This window comes from Dipodomys merriami, unplaced genomic scaffold, assembly GCF_024711535.1.
Source record: "Dipodomys merriami isolate MVZ:Mamm:240054 unplaced genomic scaffold, mDipMer1.0.p SCAF_121, whole genome shotgun sequence".
Lineage (NCBI taxonomy): Eukaryota > Metazoa > Chordata > Mammalia > Rodentia > Heteromyidae > Dipodomys > Dipodomys merriami.
In genome coordinates, this window is record NW_027202505.1 from 2,658,598 (window position 1) to 2,683,938 (window position 25,341).

Genomic DNA, 25,341 nt, shown 5'->3' on the forward strand with positions numbered 1-25,341 from the left:
CTGGAATTACAGGCATATGCCACATCACCTGGCTTGTTGTCTATTTTTAAATCATGTTGCTCATTTTCTTATTTATGAGTCTTCTTATAAAAAAATTCTTCGCATTTCAGATAAAGTCCTTTGCAAATATTTTCTCCTAATATGTGGGTGGTCTTCTCATTCTTTTGATGCTATTTTTCACAAAGTTTTTAAGGTTAATGAAGTCCAGCTTGTCAATTGCTTTTTTGATGGATTATGTCTTTGATGTTGTATCTAAAAAGTCATCATCACACTCAGTCACTTAACGATTCTCCTGTGTAAGCTAGTGTTATGGATCTGTGTTTTACCTTTAGGTTTCTGTTTTAGGTTTAAGTTAATTTTTGTAAAAAGTTGGCTGGGTTTGTTTTTGTTTCTTTGTTGGCCATGTAAAAGTCAATTGTTTTAATATCAATTGTTGAAGATTACCTTTGCAAATTGGTAAGAACTGAAATCTTGATAATAATGGCCTTCCTGTCCACAACATGGAATAGCTATTTATCTAATTCCTTTTTATTTCTTATTTGTAGCTTTTTTCATGTAGCTCTTGTACATATATTATTATATTTATAACAAGAATTTCCATTTGGAGAAATCCTTTGTTGATCATGGGGCTTGAACTCTGGGCCTGGGTCAGCTCAAGGTGAGCACTCTACCACTTGAACCACAGTGCCACTTTCAGTTTTCTGGTAGTTAATTGGAAATAAGAGTCTCATGGACTTTCCTGCCTAGGCTGGTTTTGAACCATGATCCTCAGATCTTAGCCTCCTGAATATCTAGGATTACAGGTGTGAGCCACGGGCACCCAGCTGCACTTTTTATTTTAAATTTCACTCATTCATTGGAATTCAGATTAACTTTGTATATTAACCTTGTATCCTGCCACCTTGCTATAAGTGATTGTTAATTCCTGGAAAGTTTTGTTGGTGATGGTGATGGCATGCTTTCTGTTTTTTGACACTTCTCTTAGATTTTCTAATGGCAATCATGTCATCTAAAAATGAAGACAAAATCATTTTTTCTTCCTTCCTAGTAAATAAATCTCTTATTTCATTTTCTACATTAGCTAACATTTCCACTATGCTTTTGAAAAGAGGTGGTAAAAGGGGAAATCCTTGCATAGTTCCATAGTTCCTGATCTCAAGAGGAAAAATTCTAGGGCAAGGCACCAGCAGCTCACCCTTGTAATCCTAGCTACTCAGGAGGCGGAGATCTGAGAATCATGGTTCAAAGTCAGCCCAGACAAGAATGTCCATAAGACTCTTATCTCTAATAAACTACCAGAAATGTCAGAAGTGGAGCTGTGGCTCAAGAATGCTAGCTTTCAGGGGTAAACGCACTGTATTAAATATGTAAGGTCTTATCTACGTGGGTTTGATTACAGAAACTAATAAAGTATTCTCTAAATAATGAAAAAAAAAAAAAAGAATGCTAGCTTTTAGCAAAAGCTCAGGGACAGTACCTAGCCCCTGAGTCAAGCCCCCAGGATAGGCATCCCCAAGCCCCCCCCCAAAAGAGGGGGGAAATTCTAGTTTTTCACCATTAAATACAAGTAACTGAGCTGGACCTAGTGTTACACGCCTATAATCCCAGTACTTAGAGGTTCTGAGACAGGAGAATTCTAAGTCTGAGCCATCCTGGGCTATATAGCAAGTTCCAGGTGAGCTTGAGTTACCTAATGTGATCTGTCTAAAAAAAAAAAACTGAAAAAAAAAAAAAATCCAGGCACTAGTGGTTCACACCTGTAATCCTAGCTGCTCAGGAGGTTGAGATCCTAAGAATCTTCAGATTCTCAGAGGCTGAGATCGGACAAATCTTTGAGACTCTTTATTTCAATTAAACCAGCTAAAACTGGACTGGAAGCATGGTTCAGGTGGTTGAGTGCCAATTGTGAGCAAAAAAAAAAAAAAAAAGCCAAGTGAAAATCTAAGTGAGAGTTCCAGGCTTGGAGAACAAGCCCCCGTACAGTATAGTACACATATACAAAAGGTGTAAGTAACTGGAGTTAGGTGTTTCCCTTCCACCACATCAGTTAGGCTCTGACAGAACCTCAGCAAAGCCCCAGCAAGTTAGGCCTTGGTTAGTTTCTCCTAAGGGCAGACATTGCTAAGCAAAACAGAGTGCTCTGATGCTTCAAACTGGTTCCTTTTCTTTCCCCCAACCAAAAATGCAAAGGAATTTCCTCCCCTGATATTTACTGTGAGAACCTGGCTGAGTTCCCAGGTTAAAGTCACAGCTATGGGCCAGATGGCAAAGTCCTCCTAAAGTTTTTATTTACTTATTTGTTTATGTTGCCAGTCCTGAGGCTTGAACTCAGGGCCTGGGCACTGTCCCTGAACTTGTTTTACTTAAGGCTAACATTCTACCACTTTAGCCACAGCACCACTTCCAGCAAGCACTCTACCACGGAGCCACATCCCCAACCCTTCCCCTAAAGGTTTTAACTGTCAGATTTGTCCCTACCTACTTTCCAAAAATTAATCAATTATAGTTTAGGTTTTCCTTCCCTGGCACTGGCTTCCACAGGGGTTCTGGGTTCTAGTTTTGTTATAATTTTTATCCAGTTGTGGGTCTCTTCATGTGATAAGCAATTATTAACCCATTTACACTTAAAATCATTACTGATAGGGAAGTACTTATTATTGCCATTTTTATTACTTTTGTTTCAGTAATTTTGTCCATTTTCTTTTCTTCCTGCCTTCCTGTTTCACTGATTTTGTTATATACCGAAACACGTAGGTGCTTTTCTCATTTCTTCTGTGCATCTTCTACAGGAATTTTTTTTGTGGTTAGCATGAGGCTTACAGAAAACACCTTAAAGTTATAATAATATTTAAGCTGACAACAATTTCAATCATTTAGAAAATCTCTACTCCTTTACCCTCACCCACTTCATGTCATTACATTATTTTGTTCTACTGTTAAGATGCTATTACATCTTTTTGTTTTGTATGCCATTGCTTTTTGTTGTTGTTCTTTTTTTGGACAGCTAGGATTACAGGTATAAGCCATTGTGGCCCAGCCTCTTTAGTATTTTTTATAAGTCAGATCTAGTGGAGGTAAACTCCCTCAATTTTCATCAAGGTGTGTGTGTGTGTGCTGGTACTGAGGCTTGAACTGAGGGCCTTGAAGTCTCACTTGGTTTTAAAGGGCCTTCTACCAGGGCTGGGAAGGTAGCTTAGTGGTAGAGTGCTTGCCTAGCATGACTGAAGCCCTGGGTTGAATTCCTCAGTACCACATAAACAGAAAAAGCCAGAAGTGGTGCTGTGGCTCAAATGGTAGAGTGTTAGCCTTAAGCAAAAGAAGCTCAAGGACAACACCCAGGCCCTGAGTTCAAGCCCCAGAACTGACCAAAAAGAAAAAAGAAAAAAGACATTCTACCACTTGAGCCATACCTTTGCTTTCATATTTCTCCTTTATTTTTGAAGGACAGCCATGACAGAGGTAGTATTCCTGTTTGGCTGATTTTTCATTTCAGCATTTTGAATATATTATCACACTTTCTTGTGATCTGTACAGTTTCTGAAAAAAATCTCTCATAATCTTATGGAAGCCCCCTTATATGTTAGTTTTGCTTTTATTCTTTTTTTAGATTCTTGGTCTTTGTTGACATTTTGATTGTAATGTTTCTTAGTGTGTTCCACTTTGGTTCATCTTAGAGTTCTCTAGAATTCTCAGATTCGGATACTCATTTCCATCCTCAGGTTTAAGAGGCTTGGAGGCCTTATTTCTTCAAGTATTTCTCTGTTCTTTTCTCCTTATAAAAGTTCCATAATGCATATACCAACCAGTCCACTTGATGTTGTCCCATAGGTCCCTTGAGTTCTTTGCTTTTCTTCATTCTCTTTTTCCTTTTGTCTTTTTAACCCAATAATTTCAAGTGGCCTCTTAAGCTTGCTGGTGCATTTGCTTGTGAAGTCAGCTGTTGAAACTCTCCAGTGAACTTTTCAATTTAATTAATATAATTTCAGAATTTTTGTTACTTTTTATAGTTTCTATTTTATTTATACATTTTCTTTCCTTCCTTTCTCTCCCTCTCTCATTTTCTTTCTTTCTTTTTCCTTTCTTTCTTTCTTGCCATCTTTGTTTTTGTATTTTTAAAAATTTTATTTATATATTTTTTGTCAGTTGTGGGGCCTGAATGCTGGGCCTGGGTGCTGTCCTTCAGCTCTTCAGTTTAAGACTAGCACTCTACCACTTGAGCCACAGCACCAGTTCTGGCTTTTTCTGGCTTTTTCTACTGAGGAATCAAACCCAGGGCCTCATGCATGCAAGGCAAGCACTCTACCACTGAGCCACCTTCCCAGCCCTGTATTTTGACACAGGATCTCACTAATTTTGCCCAAATGGACCTCAAATTCACCAGGCTCCTGCCTCCTGAATATCTAGAATTAAAGGAATGTGGCCCCTCACCCAGTCAATATTCTGATTTTAACAAACTGGCTTAATACTGGGGAAGATCTTCAATAATAAGCTCAACTAGGCTCTTAAGGAGGGAGTTGTCTCTAAGTCCTTTTGGAGGAATATGACTTTTTTGGGTTTATGCCTGTAATTTCCCAATTAGAGATTTCTCCCCCCTACCCACCACACCCACACCCCCCAAAAAACACAAAACCCTTTTTCAGAAGTTCACAATCTCTTGCTCCCTCTGGTGTCTATCTTTAGTACTGCATGTTTTCTGGTACTATCATAGCAAGCCTCTTATTCTCCTGTGTTCAGAGCACCCTGGACATTAGAAATATGCTGACTCTGTACCAACATCTCCAAACAAACAAAACATATACCATGCTAGTTGTGGTGGTAGTATGTGTTTTTGCTTTTTTTTTTTTTTTTTTCCTTTTTAGGGGTGCAGAAAAGGAGGGAGGAAAGGTGAACAAATGCAATCATGCTATTCAGTATACACTATGTGGAAAATAAACTACGCAATAAACTAGGATGGGAGGGGGAAATGGGGTGAGAGTGAAGGAAGTGGGGTGACACTGTCCAAAAAAAGAAATGTGCTCGTTATCTGACTTATGAAACGGCAACCCCTCCACACAGCTCCTTAATGACAAAGTGTATTTAAAACAACCAACCGGGCTGGGAAGTTAGCTCGGTGGTAGAGTGCTTGCCTTGCATGCATGAGGCCCTGGGGTTGATTCTTCAGTACCACATAAGCAGAAAAGGCTGGAAGTGGCACTGTGGCTCAAATGGTAGAGTGCTAGCCTTGAGCCGAAGAGCTCAGGGACAGTGCCCAGGCCCAGAGTTCAGGCCCCATGACTGACAAAACAAACAAACAAAAAAACCCCAACCAACCAAAAAGAACAAATTCCAGTCTCTTAGGCAACTTTCCATAAAGGAGGAATACTGGGCATTTGCTCTTCATTCCTGCCTCCCTCCTGAGGAGGAGCCACAGTTAGGAGCTCTCACTCATGCTGAGTGTGCTTGCCTCTGTCGCGTGTGTTACAGGCCCTGGGTGATACAGCCAGTAACTCCAACCCTTGCCCTGGCCCAGGCAGAATCACTATTCCAGGTTTATTAGCAGAATCCAGGTTAGCAAGAGAGGAGCCAGTTCCTTGGGCAATGCTCTAAAAGGCCAGAACACTGAATATGGATGTCACTCACTGTTTGTTTGTTTGTTTTCCCTCAAGAGAAATCTGTGACCTAAACTGAGCTATGCTGGTTTAAGGAAATAGCAAATTACAAGAAGTAAAATGACTCATCTTACCCATTTTCATGTGATTCTTGGCTTGTGTTCTCCTGGGGTAATGAAACCTAACTCTGAAAGAATTTGAGAGTTCTCATAAAAGTAGTTTGGTCTGTATATTGTTGTTCAGTCCATCTCTGAAGAAGAATGTGAGCTGGGCTTCCAATCCCACCTTTTTTTTTTTTCTTACTTGGTGTCTAACCCCTTTTATGATCTGGCCTGTGCACCTTAGAAACTTCCTCTTATCCTCACACAAAACACTTGGTTACTACATCCAACATTCCACTGCTCCTCAAACGCTTAAGTCTTCTCTTCCATCTGAAATAAGCTTCCATACTTTATCTACTAAGTGCCTACTAATTCCTCAAAACCAAATCCAATCATCTTCTCAGCCTCACCTCTACAGGTCCATTCCCCACCTGTTACCCCAGGACTTTGTCAGAGGAGTTTCTCTTCCTGAATTCCCTGCAGGTAGGACTATGTCTTACTTCTGGGCCTCACTGTCCAGTCTAGGCCAGAGTAAGGCTCTCTCCCAGGCTACTATAGTACCTGGAGTACAACAGTAAGGACATCTATTACTCTGAATTGTAATTCTGGGTTTATGTGTCTATTTCTAAACTAGAGAACTCAGGGACCAAACTGTCTTCATTGTCAGTATTCATCAATACTAAGAAAGGAGAAAGAATTGTGCTGACAAAGTGGCTTAGTGGTAGAGTGCTTGCCTAGCATGCATGAAGCCCTGGGATCAATTCCAGTACCACATAAATGGAAAAGGCTAAAAGTAGTGCTGTGGCTCAAGTGGTAGAGTGCTAGCCTTGAGCAAAAGAAGCTCAGGGACAGTGCCCAAGACCTGAGTTCAAGCTCCAGGACTGGCCAGAAAAAAAGAAAAGAGTGGAAGAGAAGATGAGGGGGGAGGTTCAAGTGCTAGAACACTCACCAAGTATAAGGCACTTTAGTTCAAACTCCATCTTGGCTCCCACTTCCTGGCTAAACTCCTAAATGGCTCCTTTGGGTGGCAACAAGGTGGATGCAGTGAAAACAGCTGGAAGCCACGGAGGCCCAAGCTGAAACTGGCTCCACAGCACACTGCTGGGACTTCACCTTCCACACAGCCTTTCCTCAGCTTATACCCTCAGGGGCTGCTCTGATAACAGACAGCAGTTTATAATTGAAAAAGAGATGTTCAATCGATGCCACTTCCTTCCCTTTCCCTCCTCTTCTCAAAAGCTCCGAAAACTGGGCCTGCCTTCCTTTGCTTTGCAGAGCAACCACCTGTCTCTGTTAGAATTCAACTTCCTTCCAGAATGGCTGCACTGGAACCAGCTCCCAACCGCTCCAAGTAAGTACACAGTCCTTTTCATGGAAGGGTTTTTGTTTTGTTTTGTTTTTTTACTGGTAATCATTCTGGGGAAACAAAGCAGGTTGGGGTGGGAAAAACAGGTAACAGAAAGAGGGGGAGTGTGAAGTCCCTGGATCATGGCTCCCTGAGGGCTTCCCTTGTATTCCTAAGGCAGGGCCCCTCATCTCTCCTCAGACCAAGGAGGCCCCTTCCCTCAGGAGGGCCACTCCTCCCAGGCTAGAGCTCTAGAAGCACTCTTGGGTCAGGACACCGTGGGAAAGCAGGCCACTACAGGGTGTCCTAAGCAGCTCACGGGCCATGTGGAGGCCCTTCAGACAGCGACAAGATCGCACAGGCACTTTCTCAAAGGCCAGAGGACTGCTGCGCCACGTTCTGAGCTAACTATCTTCTCTTCCACACCCAAGGAAGGCAGTCAAGAGCGTGTCCTCTAACTTTTTCCTGGGAGGAGGCAAGGATTTTCACTCATCCTCAGGACTTTCTGGAGATCGTGGCTTCCGAGACAACAGGAAATCATTCTCCTAAGCCGGATGAAGGGTGCGCAGTCAAGGTGGCCGCAGCTGATTCTAAAGGCCTTCCCGCATCTCTACATGGTGCTCCATTCAGCTGGAATCCCTGCCCGTCTGCTCACCCATGTGCGTTTTCTGGTGGCGGATGAGGTTTGAGCTTCGGGAGAAGTGTTTCCCGCACAGGGTGCAGCGGTAGGGTTTCTCCCCTCTGTGGGTCCGCTGGTGCGCCCCGAAGTTGGAGATATCACTGAACGTCCTCCCGCACTCGGTGCATTCGTAAGGCCTCTCGCCCGTGTGCGTGCGGTGGTGCACCCCGAAGCTGGAGCTGTTGCTGAAGCTCTTCCCGCACTCGCAGCAGATGTAGGGCGCCGGCTCCAGGTGGGTCCGGTGATGCACCGCCAGCGTGGCACTCTGGCTGAAGCTCTTGCCGCAGATGTCGCAGCGGTACGGCCGCTTGCCCAGGTGATCTTGCTGGTGCGTGGTGAGGTCCGAGCGCCGCCGAAAGCTCTCCTGGCATTCGGGACATTTGTAGTGCTTCTCCTCCAGGTGGATCCGCTCGTGGCGGATGCGGTTGGAGCTTCGGGAGAAGCTCTTGCCACATTCAGAGCACTTGTATGGCTTCTCACCAGTGTGGATCCGCTGGTGTGTTCTCAGGTTCGAGGTATTGTTGAAGGTTTTGCCACACTGGGCACAGACAAAGGGTTTCTCATCTTCTCCAGGCCTTGGATGTGCAATGGGGTCCTTAGGTCCCCTAGCTGGGGCAGTGACTTTCTGCCATGGCTTTTTTGGATGTGTTCCTTGTGCCCCCTTCAATAGGCTCTCCTGCCCATGTTCCTCCCCAGGTGGGATTCGAGAACCCTCTGAGCCATCCACTCTCCAAGGCTTACCTTCTTCCCCTTCCTCAGGCAGGTGTGGTTCTGGACTCTGCTCCTTCTCACTGCCCATTTCTGAACCCTGGGAATGAACACAAATGTTCAACACCATTACAATGCTTGGCTCAGGCTAGACCTTCTGACAGATGGCTCCCCAGGGAACCATCCATTAGGAATAACCTCACTTAGATACAATACTTAGAAAGCATTTACTTACTTAGTTTCAAGTGACAAACTTCATATGTATTTTGGTCTATCCAAGAAGATACCAACTTTGGGGCTGGGAAGGTGGCTCAGTGGTAGAGTGCTTGCCTTGCATGCATGAGGCCCTGGATTTGATTCCTCAGTACCACATAAGCAGAAAAAGCCGGAAGTGGGGCTGAGGCTCAACTGGTAGAGTGCAGGTCTACAGCTGAAGAGCTGGGGGACAGCGCCCAGGCCCAGAGTTCAGGCCCCACAACCAACAACAAAAAAAAAAAGAACCCAAGTGAACATAGGACTCTATCATTCTTGAGGCTCTCCTATTTGTTTACAAGGCCCAACTCTCAATAGTCTTTAACTGCTCTGCCACCCCAACTCTCTCCAGACCTGTTCATAATCTAGGGTTGTACCTGGACCTCCAGGACCTCCTGCAGGGCCTCATTTGCATCTGTTCTCATTGGCCAGTGCCCACTTCCACCACTCCCAAACATTACACACACATGCAGTCACAAGTGACATTCTCACATGACACAGCCATAGTCACATTTGAAACATTCAACCACACACACACACAGTTACACACATAGCCAGGATAAAAGAAGAGACCCTGACTATATTTAGTATACATTTACAGTGGTGGTATAGATGATCTTTGTGACTGCAAATTATCCAATCTCTCTGAGCTGCATTACAGGACTCTGATTTAGAAAAAGTGCCTATAATATATACAACAGAGTGTGTAACACATACTAGTCATTCACCAAATAATGCTACTATTACAATTGCTGGAAACAAGCCATATGGTGGTGTATGCCAGATACTCAGGAGGTAGAGAGAGAAGAGGATCAACTGAGAGTTCAAGTCTAGCCTAGGCAAAAAGACTATCTCAAAAACAAAAGAATTAGGACTGGGTGGCTCATGACTATAATCCGAACTACTCAGGAAGCTAGGATCTGAGGATAGCAGGCCGAGGCCAGCCTGGGCAGGAAAGTCAGTGAAACTCTTATCTCCAATTAACCACCAGAAAACTGAAAGCAGAGCTGTGGCTCAAGGCTAGCACTAGCCTTGAGCACAAAGGAGCTCAGAGTTCAAACCCCAGGACCAGCAAAAGAATTAGGGATGTGGGTTTAATCCTCAGTAACACACACACACACACACACAGAGTTCAGTAACACACACACACACACACACACACACACACACACACACACACACACACAATTGAAAACATGTCCTAGCTCTATAAAGAATCAAGAATCAAAAAGATTCTTTAGGGTTGGGAAGGTGACTCAGTAGTAGAGTGCTTGCCTCGCATGCATGAAACCCTAAGTTCGATTCCTCACCAACATATAAGCAGAAAAAGCCAGAAGTGGAGCTGTGGCTCAAGTGGTAGAGCACTAGCCTTGAGGTGAAGAGCTGCGGGACAGTGCCCAGGCCCAGAGTTCAGGCCCCACAACTAACAACAACAACAAAAACAAAAAACAAAAAAAACTTGGAAGATTCGGGGGCAGTGCTGAGGAGTTTGGATGCTGATAAAACATGAATGATCAAGAATCTGATGAAACCAATGGAGGTGGAGGAACATTCATGGACATGGCAGATGATGAAAGTGAGGGCTTTCCAGAACTTGACATCAACTCAAAAGTGACCAGAAAGAGGGCAGATGATATCGACTTTGTTGCACTGTTTGAAGCAGAACAAGAAATAAGAAGGAAAGAAACTTCAGTGACTGCAACCTGCTTGTATCTGTTGAGGTCTGGCCACTGGCTGGATGAAAATATGAATTCCCAGTTAGATAATCTCGGCACAAATGCTATGGTTAATGAAGCTAATGCAAGTCTTTGATGCAAGTTCAGATGGGAAGCTGAACATGATGACTGGCTTCACAACAGAAATGTGAAAAGACTCATTGAGAAAAGCAAAAAAATTTCAAAAAGAGGCTAAAAACCATTAAAAAATTTAAAAAGCATAGGAAATGAGATCTTCAGAGTAAATTTTATATTAAGAGCCTTAAAAAAGACTTAAAGATCCTTTAAGTGAAAGGTTTTGAATTTTTAATGAGCACAAAACTGTATATAACCTCCTAAAATTTGAAATGAAGGTTAAAATTTCAACCTGTATGGAATTTTTCAGTAAAGAGTCAGAAATGTTTAGTAAATATTTAGAACCATAGGATCCGTGTAATAATTATTCATCTGTCATCATTGTATCATGAAAGTAGCATATAAAGGAATAAGTGTGGCTGTGTCCGAGTAAAATAATAGCATGTGTCAAACACCTGTAATCCCAGCACACAGGGAACTGAAGCAGAGGAGCTCAAATTCCAGGCTAGCCAGGGTTACATAACATGAGACACTGTCTCAAAAAAGGCCAAAATAAACTGGGCACCAGTGGCTCAAACTTGTAATCCTTGATACTTAGGAAGCTGTATATAGAGGATCCCAGTTCTTAGCCAGCTGGGCAGAAAAGCTGAAGAGGTTCCATCTCCAACAAAATGTCAGACTAAAGGCATGGCTCAAAAGGTAAGGTTACCAGTACCAGCTGTGAGCAAGCAAACCTAGAGAGGAAAAAGCTGAGTTCAAGTGCCAGTCCTGGCACAAAAACGTTTTTAACGTCAATGAACTGTCATTTATCAATCCCTATTCATATTTCTTGAGGAATTTGGATAAGCGGTATAAAAACATAATAGGTTTGCTTTATTTTCAAGATTCTAGTAAACATCACAAAGTACTTATTATTTGATACTTAAAGTCACTTTTTCTTGATTTTTCTTTTAAAAATTATACACCCTCTCCAGTTTTCATTTTCTTTAGCACGTCACTGTCTGGCATCATGTCTGAGTGTATTATAAACATTCAATGTAAGTTCCCTATTAAATGTAAGTTCCATGAGAATAGAGACCTTTGTTTACTTTTATTCACTAATGTTGCCCTCATTACTAAAGTAGTTGTAGGCATCTATAGTAGACTTTTAATAAATGATGAGTCAACAAAATTGGTCTTCAGAACCCATGTCCTGCTTATGTGGGTCTATCCTAAGCCACTATTTCCCAGCAATCTGATTGCTATCCACTTTGTCCATTATGTGCTTGCTTTTTATGGGGCTGTGCAATTATCTATTTCCACTAGTCATTTGTAAGCAACTTGAGGAAAGGGTTTTGGTTATCACATAATCTTCTGCAGTACAAGGGTGGGTGCTCAAATGCCCATCCTCTAGTAATATTTATACGCAGAGCTACATGGTTTCCACTCACTTCTATAACTGCCATGCTGAGAATCTGTAATTTACCAAGGTTGGGCTCTACCCAGGGTAGAATGCTGAGTCAGCAGACAAGTACAATGATTTAGGATTATGATCATAACCCTCATACAGTTTATGATAGAGTATAGTGAAGTAGATATAAACTCCAGAAACCATTATGTAGGGCAGGTTAAGTTCTAGGGGACAGGAACAGTGCCTAGGCTCCTCCTTACCTCCTCCTCCGCCTCCTCTTCCTCCTTCTCCTTCTCCCCCCACAGCACCTGGCACATTATACAGGAGCCAATAAGTTAATGTTTTGTTAAGTTCTTACAAACTGCTACACTCAGGATGAAGTGCTATATATAATCATTTCATTTCTATAACTCTGCATTTTTCTATCCTTATTTTAAGGATGAAGAAACTGAAGCTCAGAAAAATTAAGTAACTTGCCCAAGGGGCAAAACGGGTATTGATGTCCTTGATGGCAAAGCCAGGGTTTTTAACCATTAAACTAGTATTGGAAAGAGAAAAAGAGGGAAGGAAGGACAGAAAGAAAAACAGGTGCACAGCAGTTAAGTGCCATAGGCATAGCTCTCCCAAGCAATCAGGTGGTAGGACTTCCAGGATGGGTGAGTGAGCAAGACCCAGCCTCTAAGGGAAGAATCGTCAATTACCTATTGGAAAGATAGCTTAAAATAGTCATGCCCCTATCACATTTCAGAGATTGGGCGAAGGGAGGTGGGGGAAGAGGGCCGTGGAGAAAGCCTGACCTATGGCCTATTGGGGCTAGTCTCCCTAGGGCTCACCAGCACTAAGGGCATGAGTAGAAGGGATCTTGCCTCTAAGAAAAGCGTGCCAAGAAGATGGAGCTGACCACAGAGATCTTGAAGGCCAAGGGCCTAGGAAAGAAGAAACGAAGTTGGAATGTGGTCTGCAGAGTTCAAGTTCCTGGTCTGGGGCCAAGCAAAGGGGAAGCGGGGTGGGGGGTGGGGATAAACTTGCAAAGACCAGGGGGGCAAAGTGCTTACGACAGGGACTTGTACACAGTGGGGGGGGGGGCAGATAACGGGTCCGGGAGAAAGGGACAAAGGCTGCAATCGGAGGACTCCGAAGACCGATGTCCAAGAGGCTGGAGAGTGTGACGAGGGCGGGAGAAGCTAAACAGAAGTCCAAGGGTGCCGCGTTCTGGAAGGCAGGAGTTTGGCTCAGAGACGCCGGTGGGCTTGGGACTGGAGAGTGGAAGGGGGCGAGGGGCTGATCCCAAAGGCAAGATCGGTGGCAGGAGCTTGAAGTTTTCAAAGGCCATGAGGAAAAGGGCGGGGTCGGGTCCGGTGTGGCGCCAGCACCCGGACCCAGCGGGCCGGGGGACCGGGACAGAGGTCAGGGACCCCAGGACCCCTCTGCTACCCAGTGGGTCGGCGGAAGAAGGCAGCAGCCACCAACTCCTAGGTGAGAAGGAAGGGGCCGTGCTCTGAGTGCCCCGCGAAGTCATGTCTGCCTCCCCCCACGACCTCGGCCCAAGCCGGGACCCACCTCGCTCCCGCCGTTCCGCCAGAGACAGCGCCGCCTCGGTGGGCGGGGGACAGGAGCCGGAGACGGAACCTAGGAAGGACCCGCCCCTCGGCTCCAGGATTGGGTCTTTGGAGTGATCCTTTCTTTCTATTGGCTTTAGTGTATGCCACTACGCAAGACGCCCAGGAGGAACCGCCAATAAGCTTTAGCCTTGGGCATAGCGTGCTGGGAGTTGTAGTCCTGAAGAAGATTACAGCCTCATAAAACAGTTGCAAAGTTTAGAACCGAGTTTGGAACCCTTGCTTTGCTCCTAAGATTGTCGGGTCCCGGATCTGATTTACTTTGAGTTGGCTGTTGACGGCCCTCCTGTAGACATGCAGTAAAGTTAGAGTCTGGCATGTCAAGGCTTACAATTTAAAATCAGTGTGGACTTTGGAAAGGACTCAAAGGTAAATGTCTCCTGTCCAAAGGACAATTATTCTGGCCCTTCCTGCACACTCAGTTAAAGGTAACAGCCACTCGTCCATCCAGATCAAGATAGTAAAGTCTCTAGTGCTGGATTTATTTTTCAGATTTTATTTCATTATTATCACCACACAACAACTAACTGACCTAGTGGGCTAGCCTCCGGTTTTATTTTAGAAGATAATGAGGGCTAATTAAGTGTAAAGTTACCTACAGGATTCTTTATCTGATACAAAGAACAACGCAAAGAATAAAAAGCCTTGCCTTCAGAGCTGCAAAGACAAGGTTTATAATGCTAGCTCTACTGCCTGGCCATTTGGAGGAACATTTTCTTCCTCTATAAAATAGATAAAATCCTTGGCAGAAGAGTTATAAGGATTAATTGAGTTCTGCCTCCACAAAAGTCAGGTTTTTGTTGTGATTTGTTTATAGTAAATTTAATGGGTAAAGCCATTGTGAGCAATGTTAGTTTTAAGGTTGAGATATTCAGGAAAATATGTCTGAAACTGAATATGCAGAACTGAAATATAAATGCATAATGTATAATACTAGTTTATGAATTCATAAAAATTAAATACTAGTGGGAAGATTTAAGAATATAGCCAAGGGGTTGGGAAGGTGGCTCAGTGGTAGAGCGCTTGCCTTGCATGCATGAGTCCCTGTGGTCGATTCCTCAGCACCACATAAGCAAAAAGAAAAAAGCCGGAAGTGGTGCTGTGGCTCAAGTGGTAGAGCGCTAGCCTTGAGCTGAAGAGCTGACCCCCCTCCTCCCAAAAAATAAAGCCAAGTTTATTATGAACTGTGGTCAAGGCTTGCTTGAGAGGATTCAAAGCTGTTTAGGAACCAATCTCATAATGTATTTTTCTCTTAACCTAAAGCCTTTTGCTACAATTTCTCAATCATGCCAAACAATGAATACCAGAATTTTATTTAATAACTGTACAAAGGCAAACCAAGAAGTCTATTAAGGCACAGTAGTGGTTAATTTTATGTATTACCTTGACTAGGTCAAGGTACCCAGTTATTTAGTCAAACATTATACTGAGTATTTGGATTGAGATTAAGATTTAAATCCATAGACTGAGTAAAACAGATAATGTGCTCCTTAAAGAGAACAGGGCCCATCTAATCATTCCAAGAATTGAATACAACAAAAAAGCTGACCCACCCCTTATATAAAATAGAAATCTGGACTAGATGTCAGCTTCCCCTACCCCAGACTTGAATTAAGTTTTAGGCCTGCCAACTTCCATAATCATGTGAGCCACTTTCTCATACTAAATCAATCAATTACTCTCTTCATTCACACACACACACACACACACACACATGTATATATGTATATATATATATATATATATACACATATACATGTGTGTACATATATATACACACACATATATATATATATATATATATTACTATTTGATTTGCTCTTTTTCTCTGGATAGCCATGACTAGTTATATAGGCACTAATGGAAAGAACTTCTGACAGACAGAAAGATCTGGTTTCTGTTGGTTTGAACTGTGTACCAATCTGCAAACTGATAACCAGCATCTCCACAGATAGGCCTGACCACATATAGAGTGTGACAAAGTGCCTAGCCTTCTTCCTGCAATCCATATCCCCAAATCAGATGGGTTACTTTGTCTTCATAACTTCTTATCTTTCAAATAAGAAGTTTACCAACTTCTAGCAAGTTAGTACTCTGATCTAAGAGGTTGCTTGCTGCACAAATAGTCAAATCTTTCAATATAACTGTCTTGGGGCAGGGTAGGGGAAGCATCTACATGGGTGGTTAAAGCTGCCACTTTTTCGGGGCTGGGAAGGTGGCTCAGTGGTAGAGTGCTTGCCTTGCATGCATGAGGCCCTGGGTTCAATTCCTCAGCACCACATAAGCAGAAAAAAGCTGGAAGTGGCGCTGTGGCTCAAGTGGTAGAGCACTAGCCTTGAGCTGAAGAGCTGAGGGACAGTGCCCAGGCCCAGAGTTCGGGCCCCACGACTGGCAAAAAAAAAAAAAGAATAAAAACAAAAAAGCTGCCACTTTTTCTCACTGGACCTCTGTGCATCTCAGGAAACTCTTTAAAGGGACCAGAGCAAAAGGCAAGACTGTGCAAGGCCAAAGCTGTGCCTGCCAGGTCCCTAGCTGGACTACTAAAGCTGCTCAAGATTAAGGTAGATGCTTATCATCAGTAGGTGAGATAGCTTTTGAAAACATACACATTCTGTATGTCTTTGTTTCAAAATTGTTTTTTAAAAAACTGTATTCTCTGGCTGTCTCTAAACTATGTCATAAATAGCATTCAAGAACCTGAAAAGGATGATGGTGTGTTTTTAGCTCTCTGCTCCCATTCCTGAAGAAAGAAGGAAGAATTTGTGTGTGAACCAAAAAGAGAGTTAAGAAGACGGAGGGGGGTGGGGAGAATCATCCTTGATAGAATCAGAAGTTCAGAAGTCAGGGTCTGAAAACCCACTGAGCAGGCTGAGGCAGTAGAAAGTTCTTGTAAACATTCCCTTCAAGTAGAGAACCTTTTGAAGTCTGTGCTGAATCACAGTCAATATCATCGAAACCTAAACTATGTGTTCAATTTAGTTGTTGCTTTTCAGAGATCTTCTTTTCAGGGCAATAGAAACACCAAGTCAATAGAAGAATGGTGGGTTCCAAACTGAGAACCCTGGGAGAAAAGTAGTACTGATTAAAACCAGGAAAGGGTATGAATTTGGATCAAGGAAAAGACATTCCAGAATCATGTTGAGCCAGGGGTCTGAAATCCAGAGTCCTGACCTGGACAATCATGCGAGCAAGTCATGAGGCACATATCTAAAAAGACGGAGCCTTGAGCCCCTGAAGGGCTGGGCCAAGATCAGAGTGCCAGGATACAATGGTATCCTTGAGTGGGAAAAGCTCAGGGCTCTGAGTATGTAGTAAGGACGGATTCACCTTCACATCTCCATTAGCATAGCCTTTTCCTTCTGACTTGGGGACAATAGATTCCTCTGATTTCTGTAACTCCGAGCAAATAATTAAAGGTGCTGTGTTTTTCCCTCCATCATGAAGACAAGGCTCAAAGAAAGGGCGAAGGGAGCCAGAGAAACTGTGGGTGAAAGTAAAAATGTGGGATTTGTCAGTCACATTATAGAAGGAGATTATTCCTGCTTCATAGTCCAGGAAAATCCCCACGCACTTTGGGGGCTCTTTCAGGCGGAAGGAGGTCTGTGGGGAAGTCAGAGCTTCATAGTGAAGCTCACAACTCTGTCGCAAAAGCCAGTGTCCATTGGCAGGTGAGGCAGTGACTTTCCCCTTCCGGATCACAGACTCACTACATACACCAAGAATCCATTTGGTTTTCTCTCCTACATACACCTCCCAGTAGTGACAGCCATCTGTGAAGCACTCAGAGCCCAGGACACTGACAACAAAGTCAAATCTGTGGGGGTTGTCAGGTACCGGCCGCTTTCTATCACCAAGCCTCACACATCTTCGGTCCTCAGACAGGATGAGTTTGGGATGTGCTGTCTCTGGATCCAAGGTCACTGCCACTGCAGAATAACAGAAGTGAGGTTTGAAAGCCTTAAGGGATCTTTGGAGGAAAAAAGGTCTTGAGGTATGCAATTACTATCATTGACACATTTAGTTCATAGCCCTTCCCACCTCCATGTGTCCTGGAACCAAAGAATAGATCTCCTGCTAGGCTACTAAATTAAAGGGGAAAATGTTCTTTTATCTACCTATGAAGCTGCCTTAACTAATCCTTAGAAAATATTATTACTGTCTTTTATTTTTTGTTATTTGAGGGTTGTTGTGTTTTGTTTTGTTTTTTGTTTTGTTTTGGCTTTTTCTACTCAAGGCTGGTGCTCTACCTGCAGCTACCTCACAGACTTTCCTTCCCTGGCTAGCTTCAAATTGTGATCCTCAGATCTCAACCTCCTGAATAGGTAGGATTACAGGCCACAGCAGCACCGCCTAGCACTCTCTATCTTCTTGTCTCAACTTCTCTAGAACTGACATTGTAGGTGTGTGTCACCTCACCCAGCCTGAATTTTTAAATTTTTATCAAGTTGGTTAACTGCTTAACACTTTAAAAGGTATTTATGATTTATTAGTTATTTGTCTTCTTTGTGATTTGTCTGCCTCTATACTATTTAGACTAAACAGCAAAGGGACAGAACCCAGGCCCTGAGTCCAAGGTTCAGTGCTGGTGTGAGTGCGCACACACACACACACACACACACACACACACAATACACACACAAAAATGGAGAGCTCAAGGCCAGCTTGGGCTACCTAGCAAGGCCTTGATTCAAAAATAAATAAATAAGGGCTGGGAAAGTGGCTCAGAGGTGGAGTGCTTGCCTTGCATGCATGAGGTCCTGGGTTCGATTCCTCAGCACCACATAAGCAGAAAAAGCAGAAGTGGTGCTGTGGCTCACGGTAGGACGCTAGCCTTGAGCTGAAGAGCTGAAGGATAGCGCCCAGGCCCAGAGTTCAGGTCCCATGACTGACAAAAACAAGCAACTAAAAATAAATAAATAGATAAAAATTTAAAATAGAAGAGTATAGTGTGCACTTTGAAAATGGAGCAAAAGGGCTGGGAAGGTGGCTTAGTGGTAGAGCGCTTGCCTTGCATGCATGAGGCCCTGGGTTCAATTCCCCAGCACCACATAAGCAAAAAAAAAAAAAAAATAGATAAAAATTTAAAATAGAAGAGTATAGTGTGCACTTTGAAAATGGAGCAAAAGGGCTGGGAAGGTGGCTTAGTGGTAGAGCGCTTGCCTTGCATGCATGAGGCCCTGGGTTCAATTCCCCAGCACCACATAAGCAAAAAGGAAAAAAGCTGGAAGTGGCGCTGTGGCTCAAATGGTAGAGCGCTAGCCTTGAGCTGAAGAGCTGAGGGACAGCGTTCAGGCCCATGACTGGACCCCCCCCAAAAAAAATCAAAATGAAAATGGAGCAAAATTAAAGTGTGGAATTTAAAGAAGCAGGGGATTTGAATTATGGATGGAATTGGTTGATGTAACTTACCAAAATGCAACCGGGCTCTTCTCCAGCCTAAAAGACATAAAAGGGGGTTTTCAAGACAAGGGAGACATCAAGAACTCGAGAAGGCAGAAGACAAATGTGAGGAGAGAGCATCTCACCTGAGTTAGCCGCAGCTCTTTTCAACTCTATGGAAGAAGAGACAGGGAGGTAAGCTACCACGAGAAATACTGGGCAGCAGGAGATAATTTGGTATGGAAGTGGTAAAAAAAACATGTGAAACTTACTTAGTTCACTCCGGAGTTTCTCTAAAAACAAAAATAGTTGGATATATGAGAGTGAGGGTCAGTTACCCATCCTCAATACTACTGTCCACTCCAGCCCACATTCCTACAGCAGATCTTCAGTAGCTATACCTAGCTCCCAGCTGAGGGCCACAGGTCCCCAGAGATATAGCCAAGGGTCAAAAGATTCCTATGTGACAAAGGGAGGGGTGTCAGGGGGAGGGAAAGCAGGAGAAAACGAGGGAGGGGATAACACTGTTCGATAAGAAATGTACTCATTACCTTACTTATGTAACTGTAACCCCTCTGAACATCACCTTTACAGTAAAAAAAATAAAAATTTTAAAAAGAAAATTCCTATGTGAGCCAAGCCTTACCTACAGGTAAAATAATACACCTTTACCTATAGGTAATGGCAGTGTCGATATATATATATAAATTCTATAGGAAAAGACTAAGATACAAGTTCACTTAAAACTATTACTGCTGTTGTGTGTATTTTCTCCATGTAAAATAGATGTGTCATGTGTCTTCAGACTTTACAAAAATAGTAATGTAGAGGTTCTCACAGATGGAATGATAGAAAAGCATTATTCCAGCCCATTCAGTTTAGTGGGGACCCATTGTCTTAGATCTCACCTAAGAGAATGCTATGCTTGGATGATGAAAGGGACATTGGATTGTTTCACTAATGAGATACATCTATTCCCATTTAGAGTCTAGAAAACAGCCATACAGGAAAAGGAAGAAGAAAACAATTGAGAAAAGAGGTCTCTGTGTGTGTGTGTGTGTGTGTGTGTGTGTGTGTGTGTGTGTGTGTGTGTGTGTGTGTGTGTTGGTATTGGGGCTTGAACTCAGGGCCTTACGCCCTTGCTTGGCTTTTTCCACACAAGAATGGCACTCTACCACTTGAATCACACCTCCACTCTCAGCTTTTTGCTGGTTAGAGTCTTATAGACTTTTCTGCCTGGGCTAGCTTCAAACTGATTCTCAGACCTCCACCTCCTAAGTATCTAGGTTTGACAGGCATGAGCCACCAGAACCAAACTTGAAAAAAAGCCTTCTAGAGCCGAGAAATCCCCAAACCTCATAGCTTAAATTACCCTTGCTCCCTCCCTTTTACCCTGGGAGGTGACACTGAAACACTTATCCCAAAGCAGAGATGCTAGCAGAAAGAAGTTTGTGCCAAAGATAAAGAGCAGAACTTACTGAGGGCTTTATGGAGTCTTCCTAAAAAAACAAAACAAAACAAACAGAGAGGAGAGATCAGATCTTGCCTTTATCCCTGAGGCCCTAGGTACCACTCCCCCCTCCCATAACTGAGAGGATGAAGATGTTTCCTTCAGTGCCTAACCCAATCCTATGTCACAGAGTTTAGTCTCAGGAAACCAATGGTGCCAGTTCCACTCGCCCAGTGATCCAGGCTGCCCCAGCCTTGGGTTCTTCCTGTGCCTTCTTTGTGGTCTGTCTGGTTTCATTTCTGCTATCTGTTTACATGTGCTGATAACTGTATCATAGAAGCGTATATGCCTCGCTGTCCTTTGTTTATGATATCTAAGGTGTAAAACTAGCTGCTAAAAGTGTCATATTGACTTGGTGACATTGTAATAAAAGTTATAATTTTTCCAAGTCTGGATATCACAGAAAATTTGGAAACATATGTATATGCGTCATATCCTTTGAGGAAGTACTTGTAGCTTCTCTGCAGGGAGCCACCTGGTCCGCATGTTCCTTGCCTAGCATTGATCCGGCCAACGAATCGAAGTTACACACCTGAGTCCACTATCAGGCCCTGGGCTAAGGCTGGCTGTGGATTAGGCTTTGGCAATGGAGCAGTTCTCCCAGGACCTTATGGTTTGTGATTGCCTTTTGCAATAACAGCTGAGTCCTGTTCTTAAACGGGTAGATACTGAATGTGAGGTACATAGAACAATTGTTCTGCTTTATAGAGAGGCAGCCTGATGATCAGAGGGATATGACACTTGCTCAAGGTTATCCAGCTAGTGAGTGACCCAGAGGTAAGATTCAAACCCAAGCCTACCCAGTTCTTGAGTCAGAGACCCTCATCATTACTCCACATTTTGCTCTTGGGCAAAATGCCTAGAATGTCTGCATTGCTCATCTCATATTTTCATTAGGTTGGGAAAAATATATATAATGGGAAGGAGGTGAAATCCTAATGTCTTTGAACTGGGACTCATCGAGCCAGTGACTTGTCTTTCCTATCTAGACTTTAAAAGGAAGTCTGACTTTTATTTTCAGTGGTCCGTGGTACATATCAAATTGAAAAATGTCAGTAAGGGAAATGAGTTGCAGGCCCTGTGTTAAATCTTTCCAAAATGTTTTCTCTAGGTAGGTGCAGTGGATCATTCCTATAATTCTAGCTACTGGGGCAGCAGAGATTGGGAGGATTGAGGTTCAAGGCTAGCCAGGGCAAAAAGTTCATGAGACCCCTCATCTCAAATAAAAGAGCAGGGCAGGATGGTACGTAACTTTCATTTAAACTAATTGGAAAGAATAAATAGGAAGATCATGGATCCAGGCAACCCTGGAGAGAAACACTATTTAAAAAATAAGGAAAAAAGGCCATGCGTACATGGCTCAAGTGGTAGAACACCAGCCTGCCAAATGGAAGGCCCTGAATTCAACAGCAGTAATGCAACATATATATGTATATGTATGTGTATGTGTGTAACATACACTAAAAAAATCAGGTAAAATAACATCCCCATTTTACAGATGAAAAAACCAAAGTTCAGGGTATATAGTAACTAATTCAAGGCCAGTAAGATACAGGCAGATGATCAGCAAGCTGAGTCAAGTGGTGCTGACTCCAGAGACTGTAGCCTTTCCATACACAACACCATCTCTCTTTGTTGTTGTATGAATTCTTGAAGTCTCACGCATTCTGTATGACCATATGGTCATACTTTTAAATAATATGTAGACTTCTTGTCTATGTGATTGGTAGAAAGGCTGATGAAGGAAGCACGTGATGGTCCAGAGCTATGCTTTTTTTTAATGTTCTGTTAACTGGGGATTGAACTTAGGGCTTCCCACTCTTGCTTAACTTTTTTTCTCAAGGCTGTTACTCTACCACTTGAGTCACAGTTCCAATTGGAGTTAATTGGAGATAAGAGTCTCTCAGATTTATCTCCACAAGGTAGCTTCAAACCATGACCCTCAGATCTCAGCCTTCTGAGTAGCTAGGATTCCATGCATGAATCACCAGTGCTCAGCCAGAACTAAGGATTTTGATCCTTACCCTCTCCCACCAACTCCATATCCCCTTTATATAAGAAATTGCATTCCAGTAATGTTAGGAGAGCTTCAGTACTTATTTAAGTGAAGAAAGAATACACTACTTTTTCTGTACTTCTCACTCTTTACCTTTTTCTTTTGCATGGTCTTCAAGAAGATTTTCTAGAGATTAAAGAAAGGAGGGGGAAGACAATGAGACTGTTTGTTGTTACCTTGAGGGTCCCTGATTCTTACTGATTGTACCTGCTCTTGAACTTGTCCATCTTCACCTGCACATCCCTGATCTAGTCCTTCATCCTCTCTCATTGTATTGATAAAAAACAATAACTCAAAATGTCTCCCGTATTTGCCTTACTCCCTCTGGTATATTCTCAGCACTGCTGTGAGAGGAAGATTATGAAAGCACCCTTCCCATTGACATATTACCACTCATCATTACTACTTTTAGGAAAAGGGCCAGAATTCTTAGTGTGATCTCCAGGGCCCTTGTGACCAAGCATAGACATCTCCTCCTCACTTGTGCATCTTTTCTGAGTATTGCTCTCCCTGGCCATGCTTCTGTCAAGTTGTTCTTTCTGCTGTGCATGGTTTCCCATCCTCCTCTCCCCTCACTCATGATTTCCAGTTCTTTAAGGAGAGCATCACCTCCTCAGCCCTCAGCTCAGTTGGTTCCTCTTGCTCTTGAAGAACTGAGCACTTTCTTTTATGGCACTTAAAAACATTTATTTGTTTAATTATTTGGTTGTATAATCCTTGGCTAGACTGAAAGCTTCAGAAGACCAAAGACTATGTCTGGTTTCACTCACCATTGGATCCCCATTGAGTAGAGAATTATCAATTACTAAGTGAGTGAACAAAAGCTTCTCTATGTTTGACCTACCCAACATCCCATAAGAATAATCAATGAGCTCACAGACAAAAGCCACTGAATCTACCAAAAGACAAGGTATGATGAGTAAGCTAGTGAAAACTGGAAGCAATGGATTTAGACACCATCACCAACACCAATGGCGGTAGATGATACAGTTTCCTAGCTGAGAATTTAAATTTGTGGGTACTGGGGACACAGAAACCAACAAAAGAAAAATGTCTCCCTCACCTCAGTCCAAAACACTTACCTACTTCCATCGCCTGTTCATACAGAAGCTTCTCTAGAAGGGAAAGAGGGATGGGCATCATCAGCTCTGCTCTTTCTAATAGGCAGCGTTCTCCACAGATGGCCCAAGCTGCTTGACAAACTCATTGTGGCTATAACTGTGTGACTACTTGAAAAATTAGAAGAGGGCTGGCTATGGCCAGTGACAGAGTACTTGGCAGCATGCATGAGACCTTGGGTTTGATGGAAGCAGGGAAGGAAGGAAGGGACGGGGAGGGAGGGAGGGAGGGAGAAAGGGAAGGAAGGAGGGAGGGAGGGAAGGATAGAAGGAAGGAGGGAGGGAAGGAAGGAAGGAAGGAAGGAAGGAAGGAAGGAAGGAAGGAAGGAAGGAGGAAAGGAAGAAGGAAAGAAGAGAGGGAGGGAGAAAGAAGGGTCTTTTTTTGTTTTGTTTTGTTTTTTGTTTTATCGGTCATGGGCCTGAATTCTGGGCCTGGGTGCTTTCCCTCAGCTCTTCAGCTCAAGGCTAGCACTCTACTACTTGAGCCACAGCGCCACTTCCAGCTTTTGCTGCTTATTTGATGCTGAGGAATCAAACCCAGGGCCTCATGCATGCAAGGCAAGCGCTCTACCACTGAGACACCTTCCCAGCCCAAGAAAGAAAGGTCTTTAAACAATCAGATGAAGAGGCAATATTGGATTATGGAATGTTCCAAGTCCTTTGCAATCACGACCATTTAATAAAGATTGTATCTAACGAATATAATTGGATTTCTTGATTAGAAGTCTCTAATTTCTTAGTTTCTTAGTTAATTAGAAAGCTATATGGATGGTTATTGTGCAATTTCTCAAAGAATGAGAGCTCACAGTTGTTCTCAAAGCCTATCTATACTTCAGTAGTGTGAGTCTCCAGGATCTGGCTCTACCAGTTTTGTCCTAGCTAACTTGTAGAATTTGCAACCCATGGATAAATATCATATATACATCTACTTCCTCTGGTCTTTTTCCAGCACAGTCATAATCCCCCTTCCTGCCAACCTAGGTTCCCTTACCCCTGAGTTACCTTTTGATCTTTTTTGCTTCCATATGAGGCAAATGCCTGCTATGATGAGAAGCCCCAGAACAGGCAGGAAGGCAGCAAGAGCCACCGCTGAGGGAGAGATCCTTCCTGGAGATGGGGCTGAAACAGAGACCACCAAAGACTTCCATTAGGGAAACATCTGAGAGCAGAGGGTTCTGGCAAGTCCCAAATGTCTCCATCACCCAAGAGAGAGACTCCAGTAAGGACCATGAGGCTCTCTGTTCCTTTTGGGAACTCAATCCCTGGATGACATTAACGAGAAGTGAGATGTTCACTCCTCCAGAAAGTTCCAGTGGTTCAACCAATAGTTCAGGGGTTTAAACTCAGCTTCTCAACACAATCTCAATCTGTTTTCCAACTCCATGGAAAGACGGTCCAGAGACTTTCAAGATCTAAACCCTTGCCTTGCCTCTGCTCCCCTCCCCTTCCCCCTTCTTCTGTCCCTTCTTCCTCTCCTCTCCTTTTCTCTTTCCTCTCATTTCTTCCCCTCCCTTTCCTTCTCTTCCTTTCCTCTTCCTTTCCTTCCCCTCCTTTTCTCATCTTTCTTTCATCCCCTCCCTCTCCCTTTCTCCCTCTCTTGTGCCAGTAGTGGGGCTTGAACTCAGGACTTCAATTCTCACTTAGTTTTTTCACTCAAGACTGGAGCTCTACCATTTGAGCCACACATCCACTTTCAGCATTTTTCTGATTAATTGGGAAAAAGAGTTTTTTGGATTTGTTTGCCCAGGCTGGCTTCAAACACTGAGCCTCAGATCTTAGCCATCAGTACTTGCTGAAGTTTCTCTC

General features: G+C 43.3%; 1 protein-coding gene across 4 annotated transcripts in view; it reads right to left on the reverse strand.

Annotated features, from left to right (window-relative positions):
- LOC138823669 (zinc finger protein 691) overlaps positions 1 to 25,341 on the reverse strand; it is a 92,524-nt gene that overhangs the window by 49,812 nt on the left and 17,371 nt on the right. Inside the window, exons 6-14 of one of the 4 annotated variants that reach the window (XM_070017158.1) lie at positions 24,538 to 24,654; positions 23,500 to 23,532; positions 22,511 to 22,543; positions 20,330 to 20,350; positions 19,124 to 19,144; positions 18,998 to 19,024; positions 18,882 to 18,908; positions 16,800 to 17,398; positions 1,980 to 8,521 (exon numbers count right to left, since the gene is read on the reverse strand). In XM_070017158.1, the coding sequence (XP_069873259.1) occupies positions 7,661 to 8,521; positions 16,800 to 17,398; positions 18,882 to 18,908; positions 18,998 to 19,024; positions 19,124 to 19,144; positions 20,330 to 20,350; positions 22,511 to 22,543; positions 23,500 to 23,532; positions 24,538 to 24,654 (1,739 nt within the window). In that variant the 3' untranslated portion in view covers positions 1,980 to 7,660. Of the gene's footprint in view, positions 8,522 to 8,656; positions 8,793 to 12,113; positions 12,139 to 13,413; positions 13,457 to 16,799; positions 17,399 to 18,881; positions 18,909 to 18,997; positions 19,025 to 19,123; positions 19,145 to 20,329; positions 20,351 to 22,510; positions 22,544 to 23,499; positions 23,533 to 24,537; positions 24,655 to 25,341 lie in introns of those variants that run through there. The other 3 variants (XM_070017159.1, XM_070017160.1, XM_070017161.1) reach the window with 3 other exon arrangements.